This window comes from Ascidia mentula, chromosome 4 (assembly GCF_947561715.1).
Source record: "Ascidia mentula chromosome 4, kaAscMent1.1, whole genome shotgun sequence".
NCBI classification, from domain to species: Eukaryota; Metazoa; Chordata; class Ascidiacea; order Phlebobranchia; family Ascidiidae; genus Ascidia; species Ascidia mentula.
In genome coordinates, this window is record NC_138569.1 from 9,340,080 (window position 1) to 9,355,111 (window position 15,032).

At 41.6% G+C, this 15,032-nt stretch overlaps 1 protein-coding gene, 19 non-coding genes and 1 pseudogene across 20 annotated transcripts; 13 read left to right on the forward strand and 8 right to left on the reverse strand.

The window, feature by feature from the left end:
• Nucleotides 1–1,030: 1,030 nt before the first annotated feature.
• Nucleotides 1,031–1,103, reverse strand: Trnav-uac (transfer RNA valine (anticodon UAC)). Its single transcript has one exon. It is a non-coding gene; the product is annotated as a tRNA-Val (tRNA).
• Nucleotides 1,104–1,305: 202 nt separating this feature from the next.
• Trnar-ucu (transfer RNA arginine (anticodon UCU)) lies at nt 1,306–1,379 on the forward strand. Its single transcript has one exon. It is a non-coding gene; the product is annotated as a tRNA-Arg (tRNA).
• A 358-nt stretch (nt 1,380–1,737) lies between these two features.
• Nucleotides 1,738–1,810, reverse strand: Trnav-cac (transfer RNA valine (anticodon CAC)). Its single transcript has one exon. It is a non-coding gene; the product is annotated as a tRNA-Val (tRNA).
• Nucleotides 1,811–1,909: 99 nt separating this feature from the next.
• On the reverse strand, nt 1,910–1,982 carry Trnav-aac (transfer RNA valine (anticodon AAC)). Its single transcript has one exon. It is a non-coding gene; the product is annotated as a tRNA-Val (tRNA).
• A 226-nt stretch (nt 1,983–2,208) lies between these two features.
• Trnav-cac (transfer RNA valine (anticodon CAC)) lies at nt 2,209–2,281 on the reverse strand. Its single transcript has one exon. It is a non-coding gene; the product is annotated as a tRNA-Val (tRNA).
• A 2,758-nt stretch (nt 2,282–5,039) lies between these two features.
• On the forward strand, nt 5,040–9,084 carry LOC145898037 (uncharacterized; annotated as a pseudogene).
• Nucleotides 9,085–9,578: 494 nt separating this feature from the next.
• On the forward strand, nt 9,579–10,703 carry LOC145898039 (uncharacterized). Its single transcript, XM_082986485.1, has one exon. The coding sequence runs from the start codon at nt 9,579–9,581 to the stop codon at nt 10,701–10,703; it is 1,125 nt and encodes a 374-aa protein (XP_082842611.1).
• A 258-nt stretch (nt 10,704–10,961) lies between these two features.
• Trnar-ucu (transfer RNA arginine (anticodon UCU)) lies at nt 10,962–11,035 on the reverse strand. The gene has a single exon. It is a non-coding gene; the product is annotated as a tRNA-Arg (tRNA).
• A 202-nt stretch (nt 11,036–11,237) lies between these two features.
• On the forward strand, nt 11,238–11,312 carry Trnav-uac (transfer RNA valine (anticodon UAC)). The gene has a single exon. It is a non-coding gene; the product is annotated as a tRNA-Val (tRNA).
• Nucleotides 11,313–11,538: 226 nt separating this feature from the next.
• On the forward strand, nt 11,539–11,611 carry Trnav-uac (transfer RNA valine (anticodon UAC)). Its single transcript has one exon. It is a non-coding gene; the product is annotated as a tRNA-Val (tRNA).
• Nucleotides 11,612–11,709: 98 nt separating this feature from the next.
• Nucleotides 11,710–11,782, forward strand: Trnav-cac (transfer RNA valine (anticodon CAC)). The gene has a single exon. It is a non-coding gene; the product is annotated as a tRNA-Val (tRNA).
• Nucleotides 11,783–12,140: 358 nt separating this feature from the next.
• Nucleotides 12,141–12,214, reverse strand: Trnar-ucu (transfer RNA arginine (anticodon UCU)). Its single transcript has one exon. It is a non-coding gene; the product is annotated as a tRNA-Arg (tRNA).
• Nucleotides 12,215–12,416: 202 nt separating this feature from the next.
• Nucleotides 12,417–12,489, forward strand: Trnav-uac (transfer RNA valine (anticodon UAC)). The gene has a single exon. It is a non-coding gene; the product is annotated as a tRNA-Val (tRNA).
• Nucleotides 12,490–12,715: 226 nt separating this feature from the next.
• On the forward strand, nt 12,716–12,788 carry Trnav-uac (transfer RNA valine (anticodon UAC)). Its single transcript has one exon. It is a non-coding gene; the product is annotated as a tRNA-Val (tRNA).
• Nucleotides 12,789–12,886: 98 nt separating this feature from the next.
• Trnav-cac (transfer RNA valine (anticodon CAC)) lies at nt 12,887–12,959 on the forward strand. The gene has a single exon. It is a non-coding gene; the product is annotated as a tRNA-Val (tRNA).
• A 358-nt stretch (nt 12,960–13,317) lies between these two features.
• Trnar-ucu (transfer RNA arginine (anticodon UCU)) lies at nt 13,318–13,391 on the reverse strand. Its single transcript has one exon. It is a non-coding gene; the product is annotated as a tRNA-Arg (tRNA).
• Nucleotides 13,392–13,593: 202 nt separating this feature from the next.
• Trnav-uac (transfer RNA valine (anticodon UAC)) lies at nt 13,594–13,666 on the forward strand. The gene has a single exon. It is a non-coding gene; the product is annotated as a tRNA-Val (tRNA).
• Nucleotides 13,667–13,891: 225 nt separating this feature from the next.
• Trnav-uac (transfer RNA valine (anticodon UAC)) lies at nt 13,892–13,964 on the forward strand. Its single transcript has one exon. It is a non-coding gene; the product is annotated as a tRNA-Val (tRNA).
• Nucleotides 13,965–14,062: 98 nt separating this feature from the next.
• Nucleotides 14,063–14,135, forward strand: Trnav-cac (transfer RNA valine (anticodon CAC)). Its single transcript has one exon. It is a non-coding gene; the product is annotated as a tRNA-Val (tRNA).
• Nucleotides 14,136–14,493: 358 nt separating this feature from the next.
• Nucleotides 14,494–14,567, reverse strand: Trnar-ucu (transfer RNA arginine (anticodon UCU)). The gene has a single exon. It is a non-coding gene; the product is annotated as a tRNA-Arg (tRNA).
• A 202-nt stretch (nt 14,568–14,769) lies between these two features.
• Trnav-uac (transfer RNA valine (anticodon UAC)) lies at nt 14,770–14,842 on the forward strand. Its single transcript has one exon. It is a non-coding gene; the product is annotated as a tRNA-Val (tRNA).
• The last annotated feature ends 190 nt before the right edge of the window (nt 14,843–15,032 follow it).

Genomic DNA, 15,032 nt, shown 5'->3' on the forward strand with positions numbered 1-15,032 from the left:
CAGTGTTCGAAAAAGCGTTCTTACCTTTGGCTGGGTACAAACATTCAACCAGTTTCGAATAATCGACTTCTCTATAGCTTATTTCGTAACAATGTATGTCGTAGCTTCGCCGTTTGCAATTTGTTTCTCAATGAGAATGAATGACTTTCTGTTTGTGTTTGCTTATATTGAAGAATCCAGAATTACCCAATTTGTGCCAATCAGAAAACACGCCGAGCCTCGTAGCTCCCGATCTCTCTGCCCGCCGCGCGGCCTTGAGCCTGGCTGATTCTGATCACTCGGCTCGCCGACTTATCAGATACCCCCCGCCTAACAGGTTAAAAACCTTTGGCTCAAAGTCGCGCGGAGGAAACTGGTTAAATGTTGGTTGAATGGTTGTTTGAAATGGTTGGTTGAACAGGTTGAAAACTGGTTACATGTTGCGAAAACAACTGATAAGTAACATTCCTTTGTGGCAAGCAACTCTAAAACGTAAAATCTCATCAAAATAATAATATTTTCTGTAATAAATATAATGAATTAGTTGTATGAATAATGTCTATAGCGTTCAAGGGCACAAGGGGGTTATGGTTAATATTCGTCACATTTGAGAAGCTTTCCGTTTTTTCTCGCGAAAAAGTTTGATATTTTTAGATAGTATGGACGCCAAAGAATATCTATACCCTCAAGGATTTCAACGGAAATCGATGTTTACTTATAGTTATGGCATAGCAAACATATCATATTCATATTCGAATATTAATGTAATTTTTTTTTTAATTTTTCTATTGTTGGAAAGTTCAGCCTGTGATCTATCTTTGTGTGAAAAGAGTAAGTCGCTTCATTGCAATCTGTATCAATGTCTCCATTTTATGTGAGTTGCTGCAAGCGATTCCGACATGAAATCGGTTGTTGTCCTTGTATTGAGAAAACAAGACTTGTATTTGAACAGAAAAAAAGTATATGCGATACTACACAAAACGACTTTGTAAAGCAGAAGATATTGCACGATTTTAAAAGATAACAAAACTAGAAAGATAAAGTTAAGGATTGTTTCTGCCCAGGATCGAACTGGGGACCTTTCGCGTGTAAAGCGAACGTGATAACCACTACACTACAGAAACATCTGTTTTTCCTTTCACAATGCTTGGAATCATTGACGATATAGATTTGCAAAACATATTTTTGTATAATGAATAAAACGAGGGCAAAATGTGGCAAGCGCTCCTTTCGACAAAAGACCTGTACCAGGTTGTGGCATGTAAATAGTATCCTAAGGAGAAGTGGTTGTTATTTTATTGATATTGTGATTCTAGGTAGTTGCAAGTCTCTGTGGCGCAATGGATTAGCGCGCTAGACTTCTAATCCAGAGGTTCCGGGTTCGAGTCCCGACAGGGATGGACTTATCTTTTTGCGGTGTCATTTGTGATCAAGTGCAAAGGAAAAACATTTTCGCACAGGCTCGAACTGGGACCCTTTCGCGTGTTAGGTGAACTTGACATCCACCAAATACGGAAACAAGTGCTTCACGCTTGAAGATTGTCATCAAATAATTTGACAAATCTAATGAAAAATACGAAAACATTCCTCTTTAGCAACCAATATTGAAATAGTTAAATGTTTTTATGTAACATTGAATTGCCAAACTTGCATTAAACATCGAAATCGCCTAGAACGAGACAGTTTAAAACAACAGCATCGGGCCGAGGTTTTGTGAGATGTTCAGCATGTCAGAAAATAAATTAAAATAAGAAGCATTGTTTCTGCCCAGGTTCGAACTGAGGATCTTTCGCGTGTGTGGCGAACGTGATAACCACTACACTACAGAAACAACTGTTCTAACGCTTGGGATCATCAACGTAATATCTTAATGTCGTATAGAAGTTTTTTTCAAAGATATTTTACACATAATCCGAAAAAAAAAGAAGAATGTTTCCGCCCAGGCTCGAACTGGGGACCTTTCGCGTGTTAGGCGAACGTGATAACCACTACACTACGGAAACAAGCGCATGTTTGAGAGGATTGCAATCAGTATCAATGTCTCCATTTTATGTGAGTTGCTACAAGCGATTCCGACATGAAATCGGTTGTTGTCCTTGTATTGAGAAAACAAGACTTGTATTTGAACAGAAAAAAAGTATATGCGATACTATACAAAACGACTTTGTAAAGCAGAAGATATTGCACGATTTTAAAAGATAACAAATCTAGAAAGATAAAGTTAAGGATTGTTTCTGCCCAGGTTCGAACTGAGGACCTTTCGCGTGTGTGGCGAACGTGATAACCACTACACTACAGAAACATCTGTTTTTCCTTTCAAAATGCTTGGAATCATTGACGATATAGATTTGCAAAACATATTTTTGTATAATGAATAAAACGAGGGCAAAATGTGGCAAGCGCTCATGTGGTACGCGATATAGTCTAGTCTATACAATTTGCCGCACTTTGCCGAAGCCTAAACCGCTGCAAATACATGATTTCGGTTTTCTTTATTGTGCATTTGGGACGCAATAGTATCAATGTGAAATTGTTGCACTGTTGAAGTAATTCTGACATCGTGTATTCAACTGTGCAACAATTTCACGTTGATACTATTGCATCACAAATGCACAATAAAGAAATCCAAGCAACTGGTGATATTGGCTAAATTGTTATTCATTGGTGGTATGTCATAACAGTTATGGTATAGTAATACGGTGGTACGCAGTGTATTAAAAAACAAATGAGCGGTACGTGATTGGAAAAAGTTTGAGAAACACTGGTTTAAATGAATGTCCTCAATTACTCACAGCCTCCGTAAATTTTTCTTTTTTGATGAGTAGCAAGGCCTTTCTCATCCTTTTATGCATGGATGTTATGTTGAACTGCATTTTTGAAATGTAACTATTCAATAGTAAGTTTTGTACATAAAGTTAGAAAGTGGACAAGAGAGAGATGGATGCATAGATAACCAAATGAAAGTTTTTGCATGTTTATGCAATATATGGTAGTACAAATAGCTTTTTCCACATTGTAGATAACTGCATCAGATTAAACCAACTAATAGGTTTGGAGATGAAACACATCCAATGATTTATTGTGTCATTTTCCCAGATCCACAGCTAGCACAATGACGAACTGTTGTGGAAATGTATTTAATTAGTTTATGCAAGAAGGTGAACTTAAAAAGGGTTCTGGAAGTCAAAGTACATTTAAATTGTTACCCTTGAGAAGATGCACAAACATGTAGGATTTATGTTATGTTTACTCAGAGATAACACAAAACCTAACTATGACTCCAAAAGGACTCCAACACTGTGCAATTAGTAATTACTGGGTTGTATTAAAATTAGTAAAACATTCGAGTACTCACAATAAAAGATGCCAATTCAATGATTCAGTTCAAGTAAATCCAATGATGGCGGTTAGACAGTACAAATGTTCAATCTTATGTTTCAGAAACTGTCCGGCCTTTCCGGCCCAGCGGTCAATTATATCGACTAACTTTCAGGCGTGTTGACCGGGTAAAAATGTCATAAAACAAACGTAGATTAGGGGAGACCGGGAATACCTCGGACACGGGGATACCTCGGACCAGGTATTTTACGTCACAATTAGGTATTGTTAAGACACTTTTACAATAGCTTTATGTCTCCATCAAACGTTAACAGGAACTGTGTAAATGTCTGCTTTAAAAATTATAATCGAAAAAGTCAATTTATAAGTGAAACCAAGTTTTTCAAAATGTATGTGTAAGGCTATATATCTTTCACAGTTAATCAAAATGCAGTAATTTTTGGTTAATTGCATATTCAGATATGTATTCTTGGATAGGCCAATGATGATTTTGTGTAACCTTTAAAAATACGGCCATATTTTAATAATTTATATGTTGTCACGTGATCGGGGATACTTCGGACATCATGGCAAGAATAAAGAAAAGTTAAAAGTACACGAGTTACCCAAAGCATGAACGCGTGAAAGGGTCGAAACGATAAGTGGCCGCTCCCCGATTCTGAAAGCTTGATTGATATTTTCTGCGCTAATGCTCCAATGCTGATATTGCGCCAAGTTTGATTTCAGTTATTTGTTAAATAAACAAAAAAAACGTCTGTTAAAACTTGCTGTCCGAGATATCCCCAGTCATGTCCGATGTTACCCCGGTACCGGGGTGACTTCAGACATTTGAGATCTGTTTAAAAAATGGGCTGAATGATCATTTTTAGTGAGCTAAAACGAACGAAATACCTTTTGTTTTTTGTCCGAGCTTTCCCCGGTCTCCCCTACATACAAATCATAAGGCTTTGGTCATCGGAAAAATGATTATCGAATATCTGTAAGATTAACAGTGGTTGTTTATCCATTATTGGTAATAAAGGCTAATTAAATATACCTCTTGTGTTGTTTGGAAGCAATTTGCCAATCTGTTTTCAAGGTTGAACCATGGTTATTGTACTGGGCACAAAATTGGAAATAAAAACTAATTAAAAGTGCAAAAGGACACTAAAACAACTGCCACACAGTTCGAATCAAACTTTCGACAGAGATGATTTGTCAGGTTTTCGCACTTCCGCAAACCCCGCGACACGATTAGTGTTACATCTTCACGTCATTCATAGTGACGAAACAATGACTACTATGCGTAACACTTCGTTTCAAATGACATTGTTTCTTGGTAGTGATTAGTTTGCTTGTTTGCTGCGTGCTGGAAGGATGAAATAGTTTGTGTTAGTAAAATTGTTTATTTACCCCTTGCAGGAGACAATTTTGGCTTAAATAGTAATGTCATTTGAATAAGCTGTTATTAGACAACGTGGCCTGTTGAAAAAACAGTTGGTGAGTGCTTGATAGCATTTATTTTTTTTTTGGTGTGTTGTGATCATGAACTTTTTATAGAAAACCGTCGTTACACAGTGAATTTAATACACCGGGAAAAGGAAACGGCGTGTTTCAAAAACAGCAGGCTACACCCTTTATGAGACATGGCCCTCGCAGGCCGGGCGTTCAGAGTCTACATAAAGAGATTTCGACTGTTTCTAAGTGAAGAAGGTTGGACTATATTGTAGCAGCAAATCATTATGGAAGAAAATAGGGAAGAACAGTTCCAAGCGTTGCAGCGTTCTTTACAGGAATCGTATATCCGTACAGAACGTTTAATGGTTAGCCCAGAAAACTTGTCTGCAGTCCTAAGCTCTGTACAAGTTACAAACGAAAGATACAAGCTTCTTGCGAATCATTTGAATGGGGATGACATTGATGAATCTTCACGGGATTATTAATTAGACGACTGGCTGCTGAAAAACTGGAGTTTGACGTCCGGGTTGATGATTGGACAGAGAAAACCCGGTCTGCTTCACCTTTACTTTTCGCCAGGACTTCAAACATATCCTCAGGAAGTAGAGCTTCAAGTTGTCCTTCATCGGCGAGTAAGAGTTCGAGCGTAAAGAGAACCGAGGCTCGAATTAAGGCGGAGATAGCTCGCGCAAAGCTTCGCCAGACGAAAGAAAGGCAGAAAGAAGAAGAAGTACGACGCGCTGAGGAGCAGAAGATGCGGGAGAAGGAGAAAAAATTGAGAAACGACGCTGAAGTTAGTGAGCGCAACATGAAGCCGAGTTGGCTGAAATTGAAGCCCGTTGCTGGGAAGATGGATTTGGGCACGATGACGTTTGCCACCCTCGCCGATGCAGGTTTCGCAAACAGCGGTTGAGCGTCCAAACCATTCTCCGAATTTTGAAATGCAAGACCCTTCAAAAGTAAGTCGTTTGCCTGATGATGGCAATAATTTTCAATGTGACCTAAAAAGTACGGAATTTCCCGCCCGTGTACATGTAGCACGTTGCAGCTTGGACGAACGTTTTCTGCCTCGTCCGAAAATAATGACCTTCAATGGTGATCCCATGGAATATTGGACGTTCATTCGTAACTTCGAAGCACATGTTGCTACTAAGGTTCATTCAGAAGAGTTGCGTTTGGTTTATCTACTGCAAAATTGTGATGATAAAGTGCGATTAAAAATTGATCACTTAACAAAAAGACCTGTCGAGGGTTACCGTCAGGCCCGTCAAAAGCTTTTTCAGGAGTACGGACAGCCCCACATTATTGCAAATGCTTGTGAGCGGCATCTCAAGAAGAGTCCTCGCTTAAAGGGTGATCAACCCGAGAGGCTGATGCAATTTGCAGACCTGCTTGAAAAGTGCCTTTCTGCGTTGGATGACATCAATGAATATGCGGGTTTGAACTCACTCGATACGATGTTGCAGCTGATTGATAAGTTGCCTCACCGCTTACAGGAACGGTGGATGGAACGTGACAAGGAGTTCGTTCAGCCTCTAAGAAAGACCAAAGCAGTTGCGTACGCTGTTAACCCGATAGAAGTTCAGCAGCGTCCAATGGAAAGGTCATCGCCCTTCGATTCCTGTCAGTTCTGCGGAAAATTAAATGACTTAGCAAAGTGCTTTGACTTCAGGCGCAAAACGTACTCCGAACGAATAGAATTCGCTAGCCGAAAAAATTGTGCTTCAGATGTCTTGCTCCGGGACATCGCGTTCGAAGATGCAAGGCACAGACCGCTTGCGAGGAAAAGAGTTGTTCGAGTCACTACCATCATACCTTGTTGCACAAGTGCGTCCCCAATGTGTAGCTGGAGACTCCAGCATCGTCACTACCAGAGAAGGTTGCTACCTGCTCAGTGATAACACCTTCCACTGATGAAGATTGTTCGGGCGACGTGTATCAGTGCGTAGTTCCGGTCCAAGTGAAATACAAGAGCCGAAAGGTTTTGACTGAAGCGTTTTTGGATATCGGATCTACTGAAACCTTTTGTTGCCAAAGGTTGATCGACACTTTGGTTATGGAAGGTGAAGCAAAGGAGATTGTTCTGCAAACCCTCACCGATGACGCTAGAGAGCATGCGGGTGTTTCAGTAAGTTTCGCTGTTTCCCCTGTGTGCGGTGGAGAGGAGATAGTTCTCCAGAAGGTAATATCCGTTAATGGGATTCCAGTACGACCCAATCCTGTTTTCACTCCCAAACATCTGTTTGGCATACCACATTTACGAAACATAAATTTTCCATCGATCGAGGGAGGTACCGTAACACTTTTAATTGGTTTGGATAATCCAGATGCGCTGTTTATCCAGGAAATGCGTCGAGGTCCAAAGGGAAAACCGTTTGCTGTCAAAACACCCTTTGGATGGACACTGTTTGGTCCGTCACTGTATCCGTCTGCTTCATCGAAATGTCCGGTGAAGTTTATTAAATCACGTGATAGTTGTTTACAAAAGCAGATATCTAGCCTGTGGGAGACGGATTTCGGAAACGAAACTACCGTGCTGGATTTTCCCACGTCCCGGGAAGATAGGAAAGCGTACGAGATTATGCGAAGCAACGTGAAGAACGTGGAAGGTCACTACGAGCTGCCGTTACTTTGGAGAGAGAGCTCTGTCTGTTTGCCGGATAACAAGCCCATGGCTGGAAGGCGATTGGAATACCTGAAGAAACGTTTGGGGAGAGATGACCGACTCAAGGAAAAGTATACGTGGCTACTATGCAATCCTATATTGACAATGGGTATGCAAGAGAAGTACCCAAAGACGAAGTTCATTCATGTGATGGTGTTTGTTGGTACTTACCACATCACCCTGTTCTTCATCCCCGTAAACCAGACAAGGTTCGTGTGGTTTTTGATTGGGCTGCAAAATATAAGGGGGTTTCTCTTAATGATGTACTAATGCAGGGCCTTTTTTTAATAATTTGGTGGGTGTTTTAACTCGATTTCGCAGAGAACGGTTCGCATTGGTGTCCGGTATAGAGTCCAGCATGTTCCACCAGATTCGTGTTACACGAAAGGATAGAAATGCTTTGAGATTTTTGTTGTGGCCTGATGGTAATTTAGCCAAGGAACCCACGGAACACCAAATGACTGTGCATCTGTTTGGGGCGACTTCATCGCCAAGTTGCGCGAGTTTTTGCTTGAAGCAAACGGCTATTGATTTTGGCCACAACTTCGATACACATGCATCGTCGGTGGTAAGAATAATTTTTTACGTGGATGACTGTTTAACTTCAGTTGCGTCAACAGCGGAAGGAATTCGATTGACGAAGCAGCTTTCGGATCTACTTTCTCACGGAGGGTTTCATTTAACTAAATGGCTCAGTAACAACCCGTCGATTCTGTCTGAGATTCCCGAAGAGGAAAGGTCAAAGGTCGTGCGGAACAGAAGGTTCGGCGATGACGTCACGGAAAGAGTGCTTGGTGTGCACTGGGACGTGGACGAGGATACATTTGGATTTAAGGTCAATCTTCCCGAAACACCGATGACGCGTCAAGGGATCCTTTCTGCCTTGGGTTCACTGTACGACTCACTTGGGTTTGTTGCGCCTTGTACATTAGGAGCAAAACTATTACTTCAAGGCTTATGTAAACGCGGACTCGGCTGGGATGATTGAATCTTGGAATCAGAAGCCACGCAGTGGAAGAATTGTCTAAGTCGTTTGACAAAACTTCATGACCTGCGAATTCCTCGGTGTTTTACGCCGTTAGGTTTCGGTGAGGTGAAATGTTGGGAATTGCATCACTTTGCGGATGCTTCATCCGTTGCCTACGGAGCCGTGTGTTACCTGAGGTTAGTCAACGTTGATTCGCGTGTTCACTGTGTGTTTCTTGTTGGCAAGTGTCGTTCGGCACCGCTAAAAACGGTGTTGATTCCTAGACTAGAACTTACTGCCGCAGTGTTGTCCGTGAAGCTTGATGTAATGATGCGGCGAGAACTTGATCTTGGGACATATCGGTCTGTGTTTTGGACCGACTCCACAGCTGTGCTCCAGAGCATTATCAATTCGAAGAAGCGATTTCCTACATTTGTTGCCAATCGAATTGCGAAGATTGAAAGGCAAAGTGATTTGTCAGGTTGGAGACACGTTCTATCGAAGCTCAATCCGGTGTCATTTGTGATCAAGTGCAAAGGAAAAACATTTTCGCACAGGCTCGAACTGGGACCCTTTCGCGTGTCAGGTGAACTTGACATCCACTAAATACGGTTGTGTCGCCTTTGCACGAGCACCGAGCGCACAGTTCCAGTTTTATCGAGGAACGTATCCGCAACTCGACCCATCAACCACTTAGACCGTGGCTGTGAATCATCCACAATGAGAACCACGTCATTGACCTGGAGGTCTCTCTTCTACTGGAACCACTTCTGTCTGGAGATGATGTTTGGTAAATATTCCCGTACCCAGCGAATCCAAAATTGGTTCGCCAAGTATTGGACCTTCCCGAGGGTTGACGGTCGAAACGTTGGTGACGTCAGGGCGCTGGTTACACGACCCCAAGTTCTTGTTGGAGTCCGAGGATTACTGGCCTGTCAGCCCTATCGTACTACCAGACTTACCTGCTGAGTTCGTTTCCGAAAAAAAGCAGGAGGTGTCCATTCATTTGATTGTGGAAAAGCAATCCATTGTTGACCGGATTATATTAATCGATATTCTTCTCTACATCGTTTGAAAAAGAGTGTCGCATGGCTGCTTCGATATAAGCAGTTTTTTCTGTCGCGCATTCGGCGTGACAAAGTGCCCTTGGAGAAATGTGGCGTATCGGTTAAGGAATTGGATGCTGCCGAAATGGCGTTGATTAAGCACGTACAACGAGGACACTACGTCGCCGAGTTTGCCGCTTTGGAAAAGGGCTCACATGCGAAGACCTCTTTAAAACGACACATGTTCAAATTGAACCCTGTAGTTGTTGATTCTGTACTACGTGTTGGTGGTCGGTTGGAAAGGGCGTCAATCCCGAACGATGCCAAACATCCGATAATTTTGCCACATTCACCTCATTTTTCTGATTTAATTATTGCAAGACATCATCGCCATTCTGGAATGGGACATACCTGGTCGTCGTTGCGCCAGAGGTTTTGGATAATCATAGGTGACGTTGCCGTGCGCCGAGTGATCGGAAATTGCTTGTTCTGCATAAGACGAAATGCTTCCGTTGGTGTGCAAATAATGGCCGATCGTCCTTCGGCAAGACTGCATACCGACGAGCCGCCGTTTGCACATGTCGGCGTTGACTACTTTGGCCCCTTTTCAGTTAAGCAGGGGCGAAGCATCGTCAAACGGTACGGGGCAGTGTTTACCTGTCTAACAGTACGGGCTGTTCATATTGAAGTTGCTCACAGCCTTTCAACTGACTCATTTATCGACACGCTTCGTCGATTTGTTGGTCGTCGTGGAAATCCAGTCCACATTTACTCCGACAACGGAACAAATTTCGTTGGTGCGGAACGGATTTTGAGGGAATCGTTGCAGTCGTGGAACTGTTCACAGATCGATGAGTACCCGAAGCAGAGAAACATTCGTTGGTCGTTCAATCCTCCGACCGCCAGTCATATGGGTGGTGCGTGGGAAAGAATGGTACGGTCCCTCCGGCGAATCCTGACGTCTTTGATGACTCAGCAAGTTGTCTCTGACGAGACATTGGCTACGCTATTTGTCGAGGTTGAGTCCACAATTAATTCGCGTCCTCTTGTTCCGGTGACGTTTGACCCTCGAGATGACGAACCTATCACACCCAACCATCTATTGCTAATGAGATCGAATGCGAGCCTACCTCCCGGTTTGTTCGATAAAAAGGACTGCTACGTGCGGCGCCGTTGGGCGCAGGTCCAATACTTGGCGAACCAATTTTGGATTCGCTGGGTACGGGAATATTTACCAAACATCATCTCCAGACAGAAGTGGTTCCAGTAGAAGAGAGACCTCCAGGTCAATGACGTGGTTCTCATTGTGGATGATTCACAGCCACGGTCTAAGTGGTTGATGGGTCGAGTTGCGGATACGTTCCTCGATAAAACTGGAACTGTGCGCTCGGTGCTCGTGCAAAGGCGACACAACCGTATTTAGTGGATGTCAAGTTCACCTAACACGCGAAAGGGTCCCAGTTCGAGCCTGTGCGAAAATGTTTTTCCTTTGCACTTGATCACAAATGACACCGCAAAAAGATAAGTCCATCCCTGCCGGGACTCGAACCCGGAACCTCTGGATTAGAAGTCCAGCGCGCTAATCCATTGCGCCACAGAGACTTGCAACTACCTAGAATCACAATATCAATAAAATAACAACCACTTCTCCTTAGGATACTATTTACATGCCACAACCTGGTACAGGTCTTTTGTCGAAAGGAGCGCTTGCCACATTTTGCCCTCGTTTTATTCATTATACAAAAATATGTTTTGCAAATCTATATCGTCAATGATTCCAAGCATTATGAAAGGAAAAACAGATGTTTCTGTAGTGTATAGTGGTTATCACGTTCGCTTTACACGCGAAAGGTCCCCAGTTCGATCCTGGGCAGAAACAATCCTTAACTTTATCTTTCTAGATTTGTTATCTTTTAAAATCGTGCAATATCTTCTGCTTTACAAAGTCGTTTTGTACAGTATCGCATATACTTTTTTTCTGTTCAAATACAAGTCTTGTTTTCTCAATACAAGGACAACAACCGATTTCATGTCGGAATCGCTTGTAGCAACTCACATAAAATGGAGACATTGATACTGATTGCAATCCTCTCAAACATGCGCTTGTTTCCGTAGTGTAGTGGTTATCACGTTCGCCTTACACGCGAAAGGTCCCCAGTTCGAGCCTGGGCGGAAACATTCTTCTTTTTTTTTGGATTATGTGTAAAATATCATTGTAAAAAACTTCTAAACGAGATTAAGATATTACGTTGATGCTCCCAAGCGTTAGAACAGTTGTTTCTGTAATGTAGTGGTTATCACGTTCGCCTCACACGCGAAAGGTCCTCAGTTCGAACCTGGGCAGAAACAATGCTTCATATTTTAATTTATTTTCTGACCTGCTGAACATATCACAAAACCTCGGCCCGAAGCTGTTGTTTTAAACTGTCTCGTTCTAGGCGATTTCGATGTTTAATGCAAGTTTGGCAATTCAATGTTACATAAAAACTTTTAACTATTTCAATATTGGTTGCTAAAGAGGAATGTTTTCGTATTTTTCATTAGACTTGTCAAATTATTTGATGACAATCTTCAAGCGTGAAGCACTTGTTTCCGTATTTAGTGGATGTCAAGTTCACCTAACACGCGAAAGGGTCCCAGTTCGAGCCTGTGCGAAAATGTTTTTCCTTTGCACTTGATCACAAATGACACCGCAAAAAGATAAGTCCATCCCTGCCGGGACTCGAATCCGGAACCTCTGGATTAGAAGTCCAGCGCGCTAATCCATTGCGCCACAGAGACTTGCAACTACCTAGAATCACAATATCAATAAAATAACAACCACTTCTCCTTAGGATACTATTTACATGCCACAACCTGGTACAGGTCTTTTGTCGAAAGGAGCGCTTGCCACATTTTGCCCTCGTTTTATTCATTATACAAAAATATGTTTTGCAAATCTATATCGTCAATGATTCCAAGCATTATGAAAGGAAAAACAGATGTTTCTGTAGTGTAGTGGTTATCACGTTCGCTTTACACGCGAAAGGTCCCCAGTTCGATCCTGGGCAGAAACAATCCTTAACTTTATCTTTCTAGATTTGTTATCTTTTAAAATCGTGCAATATCTTCTGCTTTACAAAGTCGTTTTGTATAGTATCGCATATACTTTTTTTCTGTTCAAATACAAGTCTTGTTTTCTCAATACAAGGACAACAACCGATTTCATGTCGGAATCGCTTGTAGCAACTCACATAAAATGGAGACATTGATACTGATTGCAATCCTCTCAAACATGCGCTTGTTTCCGTAGTGTAGTGGTTATCACGTTCGCCTTACACGCGAAAGGTCCCCAGTTCGAGCCTGGGCGGAAACATTCTTCTTTTTTTTTGGATTATGTGTAAAATATCTTTGTAAAAAACTTCTATACGACATTAAGATATTACGTTGATGCTCCCAAGCGTTAGAACAGTTGTTTCTGTAGTGTAGTGGTTATCACGTTCGCCTCACACGCGAAAGGTCCTCAGTTCGAACCTGGGCAGAAACAATGCTTCATATTTTAATTTATTTTCTGACCTGCTGAACATCTCACAAAACCTCGGCCCGATGCTGTTGTTTTAAACTGTCTCGTTCTAGGCGAATTCGATGTTTAATGCAAGTTTGGCAATTCAATGTTACATAAAAACTTTTAACTATTTCAATATTGGTTGCTAAAGAGGAATGTTTTCGTATTTTTCACTAGACTTGTCAAATTATTTGATGACAATCTTCAAGCGTGAAGCACTTGTTTCCGTATTTAGTGGATGTCAAGTTCACCTAACACGCGAAAGGGTCCCAGTTCGAGCCTGTGCGAAAATGTTTTTCCTTTGCACTTGATCACAAATGACACCGCAAAAAGATAAGTCCATCCCTGCCGGGACTCGAACCCAGAACCTTTGGATTAGAAGTCCAGCGCGCTAATCCATTGCGCCACAGAGACTTGCAACTACCTAGAATCACAATATCAATAAAATAACAACCACTTCTCCTTAGGATACTATTTACATGCCACAACCTGGTACAGGTCTTTTGTCGAAAGGAGCGCTTGCCACATTTTGCCCTCGTTTTATTCATTACACAAAAATATGTTTTGCAAATCTATATCGTCAATGATTCCAAGCATTATGAAAGGAAAAACAGATGTTTCTGTAGTGTAGTGGTTATCACGTTCGCTTTACACGCGAAAGGTCCCCAGTTCGATCCTGGGCAGAAACAATCCTTAACTTTATCTTTCTAGATTTGTTATCTTTTAAAATCGTGCAATATCTTCTGCTTTTCAAACTCGTTTTGTATAGTATCGCATATACTTTTTTCTGTTCAAATATAAGTCTTGTTTTCTCAATACAAGGACAACAACCGATTTCATGTCGGAATCGCTTGTAGCAACTCACATAAAATGGAGACATTGATACTGATTGCAATCCTCTCAAACATGCGCTTGTTTCCGTAGTGTAGTGGTTATCACGTTCGCCTTACACGCGAAAGGTCCCCAGTTCGAGCCTGGGCGGAAACATTCTTCTTTTTTTTTGGATTATGTGTAAAATATCTTTGAAAAAAACTTCTATACGACATTAAGATATTACGTTGATGCTCCCAAGCGTTCGAACAGTTGTTTCTGTAGTGTAGTGGTTATCACGTTCGCCTCACACGCGAAAGGTCCTCAGTTCGAACCTGGGCAGAAACAATGCTTCATATTTTAATTTATTTTCTGACCTGCTGAACATATCACAAAACCTCGGCCCGATGATGTTGTTTTAAACTGTCTCGTTCTAGGCGATTTCGATGTTTAATGCAAGTTTGGCAATTAAATGTTACATAAAAACTTTTAACTATTTCAATATTGGTTGCTAAAGAGGAATGTTTTCGTATTTTTCATTAGACTTGTCAAATTATTTGATGACAATCTTCAAGCGTGAAGCACTTGTTTCCGTATTTAGTGGATGTCAAGTTCACCTAACACGCGAAAGGGTCCCAGTTCGAGCCTATGCGAAAATGTTTTCCCTTTGCACTTGATCACAAATGACACCGCAAAAAGATAAGTCCATCCCTGTCGGGACTCGAACCAGGAACCTCTGGATTAGAAGTCCAGCGCGCTAATCCATTGCGCCACAGAGACTTACAACTACCTAGAATCACAATATCAATAAAATAACAAGCAAATCTCCTTAGGATACTATTTACATGCCACAACCTGGTACAGGTCTTTTGTCGAAAGGAGCGCTTGCCACATTTTGCCCTCGTTTTATTCATTATACAAAAATATGTTTTGCAAATCTATATCGTCAATGATTCCAAGCATTATGAAAGGAAAAACAGATGTTTCTGTAGTGTAGTGGTTATCACGTTCGCTTTACACGCGAAAGGTCCCCAGTTCGATCCTGGGCAGAAACAATCTTTAACTTTATCTTTCTAGATTTGTTATCTTTTAAAATCGTGCAATATCTTCTGCTTTACAAAGTCGTTTTGTACAGTATCGCATATACTTTTTTTCTGTTCAAATACAAGTCTTGTTTTCTCAATACAAGGACAACAACCGATTTCATGTCGGAATCGCTTGTAGCAACTCACACAAAAAGGGAGA

Coding starts and splice junctions, on each gene's coding strand:
- LOC145898039 (XM_082986485.1), top strand. CDS start 9,579: ATGGCGTTGATTAAGCACGTACAACGAGGACACTACGTCGCCGAGTTT.